Here is a 13,911-nt window from a genome sequence, read left to right on the forward strand (position 1 = left end):
ATGGCTCAGTTGGTTAAGAGTCTGACTTCAGCTCAGGTCATGATCTCACAGTCCATGATTTCAAGCCCCATGTCAGGCTCTGTGCTGACAGCTCAGAACCTGGAGCCTACTTCGGATTCTGTGTCTCCTTCTTTCTCTGCTCCTCCCCCGCTCACGCTCTGTCTCTCCCTTTCTCTCAAAAATAAACATTAAAAAAATAAAATAAAATAAAAATAAAATCAATTCAGGAGGCATCAGAGTTCCTGACTCCAGTGTGTATTACAAAGCTATAATTATCAACAGTATTTTACTGGCACAAAAACAGACACGTAAATCAGGAGAACAAAATAGAAAACTCAGAAGTGGACTCACAACTATGTGGTCAACTAATCTTCAACAAAGGAGGAAAGAATACTCAGTGGGAAAAAATACAGTCTATTCAACAAATAGGGTTGCAGAAAATGGACTGAAACATGCAGAAGAATGAAACTGGGCCACTTTCTTACACCATTTACAAAAATGAATTCAAAATGGATGAATGACCTAAATGTGAGCAAGAAACTATCAAAATCCTTGAGGAGAACACAGGCAGCTGCCTCTTTGATTTCAGCTGCAGCAACTTCTTACTAGACATGTCTCCAAAGTCAAGGGAAACAAAAGCAAAAATTAACTATTGGGACTTTAGCAAGTTAAAAAGATTCTGCAAAGTGAAGGAAACAATCAACAAAATTAAAAGACAACCTACAGAATGCGAGCAGATATTTGCAAATGACAATGTCAGATAAAGGACTAGTATCCAAAATTATAAACAACATATCAAACTCAACACCCAAAAGTAAATAATCCAGTTAAGTAAGGGGATTAAGATATTAACAGACATTTCTCCAAAGAGGACATACAAATGGCTAACAGAAACATGAAAAAATACTCAACATCACTCATCATCATGGAAATACAAATCAAAACCACAATGAGATACAACTTACACCTCTAAAACTGGCTAAAATTGACAACTCATGAAACAACAGATTTTGGTGAGGATGTGGAGAAAGGGAACTTTCTTACACTGTTGGTGAGAATGCAAACTGGTGCAGCCATTCTGAACACTATGAAGTTTTCTCAAAAAGTTATAAATAAACTACCAATTACCCAGCAATTGCACTACTAGGCATTTAGTCAAGGGATAAAAAAATTATTCAAAGAGGCACATGCACCCCGATGTTTATAGCTTCACTATCAACACTAGTGAAATTATAGAATGAGCCCAAATGCCCATTGACTGATAAATTCATGAAGAATATGTGGTATTGATATACAATGAAATATTACTCAGCCATCCACAAGAATAAAATCTTGCCTTTTGTGACAACATGGATGGAACCAGAATATATTATGCTAAGTGAAATAAGTCAGAGAAAGACAAATACAGTATGATTTTACTCATATGTGGAATTTGGCAAAAAAAAAAAAAAAGAAAAAAAGAATATCAGGGAATAGTAGTAAATTAAAATAAGATAAAAACAGAGAAGAAGGCAAACTGTAAGAGACTCTTAACTGCAATGAAGAAACTGCAGGCTGCTGGAGTGTGGGGGAGTTGGGCTAAGTGGGTGATGGATATTAAGGATGTCACTTCTTGTGATAAGCACTAGGTATTATATGTAAGTGATGAATCACTAAATTATAAATGTTAAACTACCTTAAATATAAATAAAACATTACAAAGTTAAAACAAAAAACAAATAAATCAAATAAATAATGTAAAATATATGAGTGTGTGTATGAATGCTCATATCACTTCCAATTTTTTTCTTTCCATGGATAATGGTAATTACACAAAACATGTTAAATATATATTGCATATTTTGGTGCCTTTGTTTATAAAGAATAGTTTTAAGGGTTAATGTGATATAACAGCTGTTTTCAGGTCACATTCTTAAAAGTTTTTAACAATTTGGACTCCTACCAGTGGTTTATGAGAATGTACATTTCCCTGAACTTTGACGAGGACTGGATAAAGATCATGAAATAAGGGCATAATCTGTGAAGCCTTCATATACACAGTAAAGTGAATTGGCTTAAATAGAGTTTTAACATTGAACCTTAGTATCATCAACTCAATCGCTAATATAGTAAATATTCAGATAACAATCCATTTAGATATATGTAGCCTAGACTACAGAATATAAGTTAAAATGAGGACAGGACCTAGAAATACCTCATTGAGCTGTACATTTCCCTTATAATTTCCATTAGCCCTTAGTCTCCATTGTTTGGTTTGAAAAGTTTTTTGTTAAATACATTGTACATTCAGCTTTCAGAAAAGACCCTGCTCCAGCCTCTCTCTGTATTTTGCTGCAGTGATGAGTCCAGGGATGACTTAGAGGAGAGGCAGAGCTAAGTTAAAATATTTGAGAGATTTGTGGTGGCCTAAGTTAGAGAGTCATCTTGTGAATGGTGGCTATTTTTCTTCAGAGTATAATTGTTAAGATTCAAACGGGATGATACAATTTTATGCAATTAAAGTCTGGGGACAGGATGTTTCCAGGACATTCCCTCTTGAGGTCTTCAATTAGCAAAGGATCTGGATTGTCATATATGACCTGTTTCTGACAAGAGCCCTTAACTTATAGTCACTCCTCCTGTTAACTACAGAATTTGAGGCAACCTGACCTGAGAAGATAAAATGCGTCTCTATCTACCCACACCCTCAATCAAGTCTTAGTCTTAGTTCTGACACATGAAAAGAGAACCAAATGCTTCTCACCCAGTGTGCAGCACTGAAGAAACCTGGGAGTCCATGTGGTAATCACAAAAGAGAGTGATGGAAATTGTGAGGTAGCTTACTTTAATACTTACTCTGGCATAAGATACGAGAAGACTTGTCTACAGTTTTCCTGTATTTCTGGAAAAATCATATTAACACTGTAACAGGTGATTTGTATTAGTGATGATAAACGTGGGCTATTAAATATATGTTTGTATTATGTTATGTGTATTAACTCTGATGGGTAAAGCAGGTGGTCAAATCATATTGAAAACGTAGAGACAAGAGCATAACTCTATAGGTGGTTATGCACAATACCCATGTCATTCATGTTCTGTATAAGAGTTTTTGTTTAATGGTGTTTAGATTTATTTTATTTTTTTATCTCTAGGACAATTTGTCCTCATAAGTTAGATAATAGAGACAATTAAATCTATCCTGGATATAAAATCTTATATTAATGATGGTGATTAAAATCATGGACTCCAGAGCCCAATAGAATTGGGTTAAAATTTCAGTCCCATGAGCTGTATACTCAGAAGTCTTGTGCAAAGAGTTAATATTTCTATACTTTGAATTTGAAATCTGTAAACCGGATGTAGCAAGGGCACCCATCTCTGAGGGTTATCATTAGGATTGAACACAGTACAGTATGTGAAGAGCTGAGTAAACTGCATGGCATAACTAGTATTCAAAAAAGTAAAGCTCATGACTTATTTTCTCTAATCAAAAAAATATGTATTGACACAGTGGATCTGTATAGCATCCTTCTACATTTTCCCAACTCACGATTTTGGCTGGTTTGGCACATTGATATGAAATCATTAAAAATAGAATCCATTAAAAATTATAACCTATATAATACATTAATATTTCAACATAAATCAAAGTAGATAATCATCATGCAATCCAACATGATTTTAAAAAGTTGACTAGTCAGACACCTCAGTGGCTCAGTTGGTTAATCGTGTGACTTTGACTCAGGTCATGATATCATGGTTTGTTAGTTTGAGCCCTTCATTGAGCTATGTGTTGTCAGCACAGAGCTCACTTTGGATTCTCTGTCTCCCTCTACTCTGCCCCTCCCCCGCTCATGCTCTCTCTCCCCCTCTCTCTCAAAAATAATACATACATACATACATACATAAATAAATAAATAAATAAATAAATAAAACGTTTTTTAAAGGTTGATGAATCATCATACCAGACAGTTCCTTACAGTTTATACTGTCTAGTCTAACTGTTCTCTTCTGATAGAAAACATGTGAAAAATCATGCTAAATCCAAAGCCATCATGGATAGGGTCATTATTTGATTTGATTTGTCTTTCTGTTTCTCTCATTTAAGGTAGGGAGAAGTGAAAGACAAGTATTCCCCCAGTCAATGAACTGTTTTGAAACCAGAAAGAGAGATGGAGTTGTTATCATGGATAACGCATCTGCTTTAGGGTAATCAGGACTGCTTTGAAACTTAACACAGGCAAAGATGATCTCTAAAGAGGTAATAACTGGAAAGCCAACAGCCACCCAGGGTGTGGAGTGCCTAATCCTTCTCCATTATGCTGAGTCCTTGGAGAAAGGCTACAATACATGCCCATATCTCATGAAGGTTGCTGGATACCATAACAAATACCTATTCATTGTCAAGTGGGACAAAAGGTGCCAAGACATGTTGTTTATTTAATCCAAGACAGATGGTACAACAAAGATTTGCTTTCTTCTACATTTTTAATATGACCCTCTCAAGCACCTAGAAGAAACCACAGTATCCTGATAGTATCCTTATCACCTTTGTTTTAAATTCTAGTTCAATTTTGTTACTTATATCTATATTGATTAAATCCCTGACCATGACATCTACTTTCTATTTTTTATTTTTTTTCTTTTAGATTGAATTTCTCCATCTCCATCTCCATCTCCATCCCCATCTCCCTCTCCATCTCCATTTCCGTCCTTTTGTCAAAACAATCTTCCAGTTGATTGTAGACTTTCAGATTCTCCAATTGATTTCTTTCATCTCCAGAATGTTTTGATAACTATCTAGCTGTATTCCATGGATGAGACAGCTTAGGGATCCCTCTACTCCTCTGCCTTCTTAACTTCTCAACATTATTTTTAATTGTACCTACAGTTACAGGTGAAACTGCAAGAAATAGTGGAATCATTGATTGACTATGCACATATGTACATACCTGTGACTGCTAGGAACCTTAGGGCATATTTTGCCATTTATGCAAATTAGACTTAAATTATACTTAATAAAGACATTTAACACTATTGACCAGATAATGTTCTAGAGCCTCTATGATTATTAATTGTTTTAATTTGCATATCACACAGAAAGATGATTCAATTAGACCAACGCCATTAGGCAGGTAAATATGGTGATTTGGTAAAGGCTGCTTCAAATTCTGGTACTGATCCTCTAGAGGCTGTGCTTTCTACTGATCTACAATACTACCTCTGCATCTACAGTTTATAAGTCCAGTCAAACCTTTTCTAAACAAGATATACTACTTTTTAAAATGAATCACTTTCTTGGGGTACCTGGCTGGCTCAGTCAGTTAAGATTCAAACTCTTGATTTTGGCTCAGGTCATGATCTCATGTTTTGTGAGGTTGAGTCCTGTATTGGACTCTGCACTCACTGTGTGTAGCCTGCTTGGGATTCTCTCTCTTTCTCTGTCTCTCTCCCTGCCCCTTCCCCATGGATGCACTTTCTCTTAAAATATATAAACATTTTTAAATAACAAAATAATAAAGTAAATCACTTCTTATAAGATGGTCCTTGACAATCTCCTTCATCATAATCTTGTGTCCTCCTTTTTTACATAATAATCTAGTCCCTTAAATTACCTTGATGACAGATTCAAACTTCCTGCAGAGTAGGAAATCTTCTGTGAAACTACCAAAAACTATATTTGTGAGTTCTCCTCTTAAATACTGGTTTCATGATTAAATGTTCTGTTCTAGTTTACTTGATCTAAGAAATGCTTGAATTAGGATTATATCAAGGAGGACTTGGGCAAAAGTGAAAATTCCATATGTGGGAGAGAAAATTTAAACACAGACAACACTCAGTTCTGAAAATGTTTTTCTGTCCTCAGGCTATCAAGGTCTCTTCTTCCCATTTTTTATGAGAATCTTCTTCGTTTTCTATGAAGTTTCCCATGACCGAGTGAAAATGTTGATTTTTCTAAATCTAAAATGATCATAGATCTTCTGTTGAAGTTATATCTGCACAGCACCTCAAGATGGTGAATTATTAAATACTTTAAGAAATGTACAAGATACATTTTCATCAAATTGATTGGCCTTCAGTTGATAGAACATTAAGTGTACTTGTATTCTTATTTGGTTACTATTAGTGATTACCATTTGTAATAGCAGATACAGTGTATAAATCATTGTTTATTAAATAATTCATGAGTGGTAGTTAATGAAAACTTTATATATTGAGAAGTTGATAATACTAAGGAGATCACAACAAGGAAGAATTCAGCATGGACATATTCAGAGGAGACCTGGGAGTAAGAAAAGTATACCAGATGTGCAATAACACATCAAATGGAACAGTGTTCTTACCATTGTGTTCTGAGCCATGATGTTCGGCCATGGAGAAAAACAATAAGACTGTCACCACAGATTTTATTCTTTTGGGGCTCTGGCCTGAGTTCAGCCACCTTGTGATCCTTATCTTCCTCATTCTTCTGGTCTATCTTATGGCTGTGATAGGCAATGCTGTTCTCATTCTCCTCATCTGGCTGGATTCTCGACTCCACTGTCCTATGTACTTCCTGCTCAGTCAGCTTTCCCTTATTGATGTGGCTCTGATCTCAACTACTGTCCCCAAAATGGCCACAAATTTCTTCTCAGGGAAGAGAACCATATCACAGATTGGTTGTGGATCCCAGATCTTATTCAGCTTAACCTTGGGAATTTCTGAGTGCCTTCTGCTTACCCTCATGTCCTATGACCGCTACATTGCCATCTGCAATCCACTGCGTTATTCAGTCATGATGAGCCATACCATTTGTAAACAGATGGTCATTGGGTCCTGGGTCGGAGGGGCAATAACTTCACTGGTTCATACAGCCTATGTCATGCACTTACCCATCTGTCATCCTCGAGAGATCCCACACTTCTTGTGTGAGGTCATGGCACTCCTGAAGCTCACTTGTGAGGACATTTCAGCCTATGTAAATTCAGTGGTGGTCTCAAGCTTTCTGGTGGTCCTCATCCCTCTGAGTCTTATCCTGGCTTCTTATATCCGTATATTCCTTGCTGTTGTCCACATGAATTCCCCTGAAGGCAAGAACAAGGCCTTGGCCACATGCTTCTCCCATCTCTGTGTGGTCAGCCTTTACTTTGGTCCTGCTGTATTGGTCTACATGAGGCCAGGATCCTTTAAGACCCCCAAAATAAACCAGTCCCTCTTTATGTTTAATGCTATTCTTACCCCTATGCTTAACCCTCTCATCTATAGCCTGAGAAACAAGGATGTAATAGCAGCTATGAAGAGTATAGTCATTAGTAGATGCTTCCTGAAAAAGGTGAAACACCACCGAGCTTGCTACACCTAATTATAACCATATATTAGCATATTTCTCTGAATTGTCTTTAAGATCCTTTAGGACTTGACAAATTCAGCATGGGACTCATGGATATATGAGAGGTCATTTGTTCCAACACCCTTATTGTGTGAAAATAAAAACAAAACTTAAAATAACTTATTGATGTCCTCACAACACCACCCAAAGATTCAGTTCTTCCAACAGGAAATCCTGAAACTACACTGCTTTTCTAAATAACACAAAGCATCATTCTTTCTCATATATGCCCAAGTAATTAAAGTACTCATTTCATTAAACATACCTCTGAATAAGAAGGTGTGCGATGCTCCTAGGAACAGTGACAGAATTCACAAATTCAGGGTTGGATGAGGAAGCATAATTTCTAACAGCAGTACTCAACTGTTATGGAATTAAAATAATTTAATCTTCCTTGAATTACCAAAGCAGATATCAGATTGGCAAAAGCTCATACACCTGCAACCCAGTAGTCAGCATTTTGTTTCATGAGGAACAAAATATAAACATGCCTCCTTTATCTTGGTCTCAACAAATTTTCAGTTTTCGTTGTATTCTGACTTTGTACCCATTTTACAATGCAAACATCACAAAACAAGAGGGCAGAACCTGACAATTTGAGAAATTGGAATAAAATAATATTACTTACTTTGTAACATTTATGAGAGGGGTAGAATTAATGTATGTAAATTGGTTAGAACAGTGGAGGCAACAAGAAAGTCTTTTGTTTTGCTTTTAAAGTTTTTAATGTTTATTTATTTTTTGAGAGACAGAGCATGAGCAGAGGATGGTCAGGGAGAGAGGGAGTCATGGAATCTGATGCAGGCTCCAGGCTCTGAGCTATCAGCACAGAGCCTGATGTGGGGCTCAAACTTACAAACCGCAAGATCGTGACCTGAGCTGAAGTTGGAGGATTAACCAGCTGAGCCATCCAGGGGCCCCAAAGTTTTATGTTACACACATCCATGCATCTGAAAGCCAGAAAACTCATTTAACACTCAGTATGAAAGCCAGTGAACTAAGCTTTTTCTAAGAGCTTTCTCCTATGCATGGTAATTAAGGCTTTATTTTATAGGTGACAAAGATGTGCCATATTTATTTCAAGTTGGATGCGAAGTAGCTGAGTGTTAAAAGCAGCCTTTGGTCAAAGATGAGAACAAAGAACAAAACAAAACAAGACAAATCTTTCTTCTAGTATATAAAATCAATTTAAAATTTTATTCAAGAAAAATATGTGACTTTGCTACTTTAATAATAAAAAAAATAAAACCCAAATTTTTTAAAGTTGCAATTATTGGGGCACCTGGGTGCTATAACTCTTGGTTGGTTGAGTGTCCAACTGTTGATTTCAGCTCAGGTCATCATCCTGGGGTTGTGGAATTTAGCACTGCATTGGGCCTCCATGCTGAGTGTGGAAACTGCTTAAGATTTTCTCTCTTTCTCTCTCTTTCTCTCTCTCTTTCTCTTTTTCTCTCCCTCTCTCTCCTTCTTCCCTTCTCCCCACCCCTAGTCCCTATGCTCTTTAAATACATACATACATACATTAAATAAATAAATAAATAAATAAATAAGTGTTGTAATTATTAAAAAGAATTTAAAAAATTAAACACTATCAGCCTCTGGCTCCCTCCTATAATCCCTGTATGGAAAATTTGTGATATTAAATATATGCACACTTTTAGTGAGGTCAGTGAAGAACAGGGCAGTTGTGGTTTTCTTTAGTCAGTGTAGTACATAGCAGTCATTTTCCTCACTTTCTAATGGGTATCACCTGAACCAAAGTTTTGTTACTCTAGTTTATAATACAGATATATTTTCATAAATTATAGATTTTCATAAATTTGTGGAGTATTTTTTGGGGGGGCAGTTAATTGTTTTGGTTTAAAGAATTTTCTATGCTTAAGGAGAATGCTTTCTTTGTATTTTAAGAAGCACAGTTAACTTTGTTGCCCTCACTTGTTATTCCTAATTTTTTTGCACATGGCAGCAAACAGGCACAGTCAGCTAAGTCTTCTAGTATATTCTAGAGTGAGGTGGAATTACATCCTACTTCATTGGCAACTACTAGAGTGGCAGGAGTTCCTGAGGGTAGGAGCTCTAAGGCCTAAATAATTGCAACCACCTATAAAGAAAGACAGAAAACTGGAATAAATACTCCATCAGAAGCACAAGTGTTAAGATTTCCCAAAGATATAATATAGGCAAAATACCAGCATTATGAATTAATAACAAAAATTAAAATGAATCAAGTGAACATATTATGACAAAGATACTAGTTTAAGTGAAAACACAATATAGTAAAATTAGCAGTAGTATAAATGCAGGTAAAAACTAAATTTTTGACCTGAAGGAATTCTGCCCCAAGTTCCTAGAAAGAACAAAGAAGTAGGAAAAAATAATGAACAGATACAGAAGCAAAATCGATAAAGTGTCTAGCCAGATATGAGAATTCTGGAAAGAAAAAAAAATGGAAAACATGATCTATGTTATATCCACAAATTCTAGCAAACTAAATTCAATAGCACATTAAGAAGATTACACATCATGGGGCTCCTGGATGGCTCAGACGGTTAAGTGTCCGACTTCAGCTCAGGTCATGATCTCACAGTACGTGAGTTTGAGCCCTGTGTTGGGCTCTGTGCTGACATCTCAGAGCCTGGAGCCTGCTTCAGATTCTCCCTCTCTCTCTGCCCCTCCCCCGTTCATGCTCTGTCTCTCTCTGTCCCAAAAATAAATAAACGTTGAAAAAAAAAATTTTTTTTTAAAAATACTTAAGAATAAACCTATCAAAGCAAGTGAAAACTACAAATTTATTGAAAATTAGAAACAATTACTCAAAGAAATTAAAGACACACATAAATGAAAACAACAATACCCTGTGTAGACTTAATGTAGTTAAGATATCAAGACCACCCAGAATGACCTATAGATTCAATGCAGTCCCGATCAATACTATCCAAAGTGATCTACAGATTCAATGCAATCCTTCTCAGAATCTCAAAAGCATTTTTAAGACATTTAAAGATGTATCTTAGAATTCACATAGAATTCTAAGGGACATTGAATAGTCAAATCAATCTTTGAAAAGAACCAATTTAAATGACTCAAGATGTATTACAAAGTCACAGACATAAATAAAAAAAAAAGTACTATTGAAATAACAGACACATAGGCAAGACTTAAGACTTAATTGAAAGACTTAACTGAAAGGCCAAAAATGTTAAAAATCCTAGAAGAAAACACAGGGAAGTCTTCGTGACATTGCATTTGACAACATGAGAATGTAACACCAAAAGTATAAGCAACATAAGGAAAATAGATAAATGGGGCTATATAAACTTACACCTTTTTGTGCCTCCAAAGATACAATGGACTGAGTGAGAAGACAACCTACATAATGGGAGAAAGTATTTGCAAATCATATATCTGATAAAATGTTAAAATCCAAATATATAAGTAACTTATAACAATGTAAAATAACCCAATTAAAATGAATACAAAGCTTGAATAGGCCATTATCCAAATATGATACACCAATTACTAATGGGACTATGAAAAGATGCTCAGCTTATCATTAGAGAAATGAAAATCAAAGCCAGAGTGATTCATCACTTCACAATATTTTAAATTTTACTATTAAAAACAAAAACTTGAAAATAACAAGTGTTGGTGAGGATGTGGAGCAATTTGAAATTTTGTGCACTCTGGTGCAATTGTAAAAAGGTGCAACTGCTTAGGAAAATAGTATTGTGATTCCTCTCTCTCTCTCTCTCTCTCTCTCTATATATATATATATATATATATGCTAGATGATCCAACAGTCCCACTTCTGGTTATGTATTCAAAAGAACTGAAGAATGATGTCACCAAGATGACTTCTTAATTTCCCTCCCCCCATGAACACACTGAATATACATCTATGCATTGATCAATTTCCTTTGAGAGGTGTCCAATAACTCGTTGATTGACTCTTATACATCAGGGGAAAATATCCAAATCAAAACAGGTATTAAAGGTTGAGACACAATTATCCCATTAACCTCACCCAAGAAACATTGCCTTATAATCAGGAGGGAACTTTCAACATGAAGATTCTTCCTTGCAGTACTGGGTGGCTCAGTCGGTTGAGCTTCTGACTTTGGCTCAGGTCATGATCTCATGGCCCATGACTTCGAACCCTGTGTCGGGCTCTGTTTTGACAGCCTGAAGCCTGCTTCAGATTCTGTGTCTCCCTCTTTCTCTGCCCCTCCCCCACTCATGCTTTCCTTCTCTCTCTCTGTCAAAAATAAATAATCATTAAAAAAATTTAAAAAAATCTTCCTAAGGAGAGGTTGGTCTGGAGCACACATTTAGCGCTCCAATTTTTGAAACTGCCACGTAGGGATGGAAATAGCTTAGCTGTAATATTCATGGGACTTGCAATCTCAAGTCTCACCAAACACTAGCAAACAAATAAACAGTTGTTAAATGAGCATGAAAGTACTCCCCCTGGATATAACTACAAAGTGGAGAGGGAGCTGGCAAAAATGCCCATCTCACAGTTTATCTCTAGAAAGTCTTTGTATGCTTTCCCAGGTACTGTCTGAAGGTAGAGCTTCTAGAACAGCTAAGGGCTCATAGTAATCCTCCTGGGAGTTCTCCCCCCCCCCCCGACACACACACACACACACACACACACACAAAACAAAACAAAATAAAATAAAACAAAACAAAACAAAAACAAAACAAAACAATAACAAAAAAACACTGGACAATTCCCCTGAATTTCCTCTCTCAGTCACCTCAGCAATAAAACCTATTCTCTAGCTTCTATCTGGAAGGAGCTCATCTGGACATCTAGCATCCCAAATTTTGTTGCTGCCAAACAAGGAAAAACCCTCAAATCATGTAGGTCTGGGAGCTGACATGACTTGGATTTCACAAGTCCTCCAGGACTACATAAAACAAACACAGTTTTATTTGAGGGAACAACCATTCCTGGAGGCTATTCTTTCTGGCTCAGCTCAGATTTGGTAGGCAAACAACAACAACAACAACAACAACAACAACAACATAACAACAACAACAACAAAACTCCCAGTTTCTCCCTGGGGGGGGGTCTATACAATGTATCTAATGTTCTCACCTCCCAGGGCTTTCTGAATGTCAGAATTGTAAATCAAGTGTGTTGGGGAGCTGAAGAGCCAGGTAATTAGTAGTCCCCTGGGAGCCTAAATAGACATATTGTTATTTTCCATGTGTCTGGGACAACCAAACAGTAGTTTGGTATAAGTCTTGGTAAAACCTCCTCCACTGGGAGCCACTAATAACAAATATGACCGGTTTAAAAATCACAAAGTTTAGTCCAAAGACCCCACTAGAAAAGAGAGTTATAGACCAATCTCCCTGATGAATCTGGATTCAAAAATTTTAAGCAAGATACTAGAAAACTGGATCCAACAATACATTAAAATAATTATTCAGCATCACTAAGTGGGATTTATTCCTAGGATACAGTGGTGGTTCAGTATCCAAAATCAATCAACATGATACATCACATTAATGAATGAAAGTATAAGAACCTTATGATCTTTTCGATAGATGAAAAAAAGCATACGACAAATACAGCATCTATTCTTGATAAAAACCCTCAAGAAAGTAGGTATAGAAGGATCATACCTCAAGATAGTAAAAGCCACATATGAAAGACCTACAGTTAATATCATCCTCAGTGGGGAAAAATGGAGAGCTTTCCCTGTAAGGTCAGGAACATGACAGGGATGTCCACTCTCACCACTCTTGTTCAACATAGTCCTGGAAGTCCTAGGCTTAGCAATCAGATGACAAACGTAAATAGGAGGCATCCAAATCACCAAGGAGGAAGTCAGACATTCATTCTTTGCAGATGACAGGATACTCTAGGTGAAAAACCTGAAAAACTCCACCAAAAAAAAAAAGTAGAACTTATACATGAATTCAGCAAAGTCAACATAAAGAAATCAGTTGTATTTCTCTATACTCATAATGAAACAGTAGAAAGAGAAATAAAGGAATCAGTCCCATTTAAAATTGCACCAAAAACCATAAGATACCTAGGAATAAACCTAACCAAAGAGGGGGAAAGTCTATACACTGAAAACTATAGAAAGCTATGAAATAAATTGTTTTGTTTTGTTTTTTCTCCACTCAAATAGTCACCCATAAAATTTCTAGCAGGGCTAGTTTAGTGGTCACAAATTCCTTTAGTGTTGTCGACTGTGAGTCTGGGGTTCTCTCTTGTCCAGCAAGAGAGCGGACACAGAATTAAAATGGAAGAAAGGCTAATGTCCAGGAGGAGACAAGAGCCCCGACTAAGGGTCCTTGATCCGTTTTTATTAACACCAGAAGGTTTACAAGCATAATGAATGTGCACAAAGAGATAATGAAATGTGAACATTAGTTCATGTGTGTGAGATAAAGGGAGTTTCGAAGGTTTGCGGTGTTAGGGGTTTGGATCAATACAAAACAAAATCCTGTCACTGTGCAGATGGTTATTTACAGCAGGCGCAAGGCACCGTGTCTGCTTATCTTAGCTTGCCTAGGGGATAAGACAAATAGAGAAT

At 36.4% G+C, this 13,911-nt stretch overlaps 1 protein-coding gene across 1 annotated transcript; it reads left to right on the forward strand.

The window, feature by feature from the left end:
* Window positions 1-6,355: 6,355 nt before the first annotated feature.
* Window positions 6,356-7,324, forward strand: LOC112856845 (olfactory receptor 2AJ1-like). Its single transcript, XM_025920148.1, has one exon. It carries the CDS (start codon window positions 6,356-6,358, stop codon window positions 7,322-7,324), a length of 969 nt encoding a protein of 322 aa, XP_025775933.1.
* The last annotated feature ends 6,587 nt before the right edge of the window (window positions 7,325-13,911 follow it).

The sequence above is a fragment of the Puma concolor genome, chromosome A1 (assembly GCF_028749965.1).
Source record: "Puma concolor isolate L17-30 chromosome A1, mPumCon1.1.hap2, whole genome shotgun sequence".
NCBI lineage: Eukaryota > Metazoa > Chordata > Mammalia > Carnivora > Felidae > Puma > Puma concolor.

What these genes read in the sequence shown, in the direction of transcription:
- LOC112856845 (XM_025920148.1), top strand. Translation starts at nt 6,356, where the DNA reads ATGGAGAAAAACAATAAGACTGTCACCACAGATTTTATTCTTTTGGGG.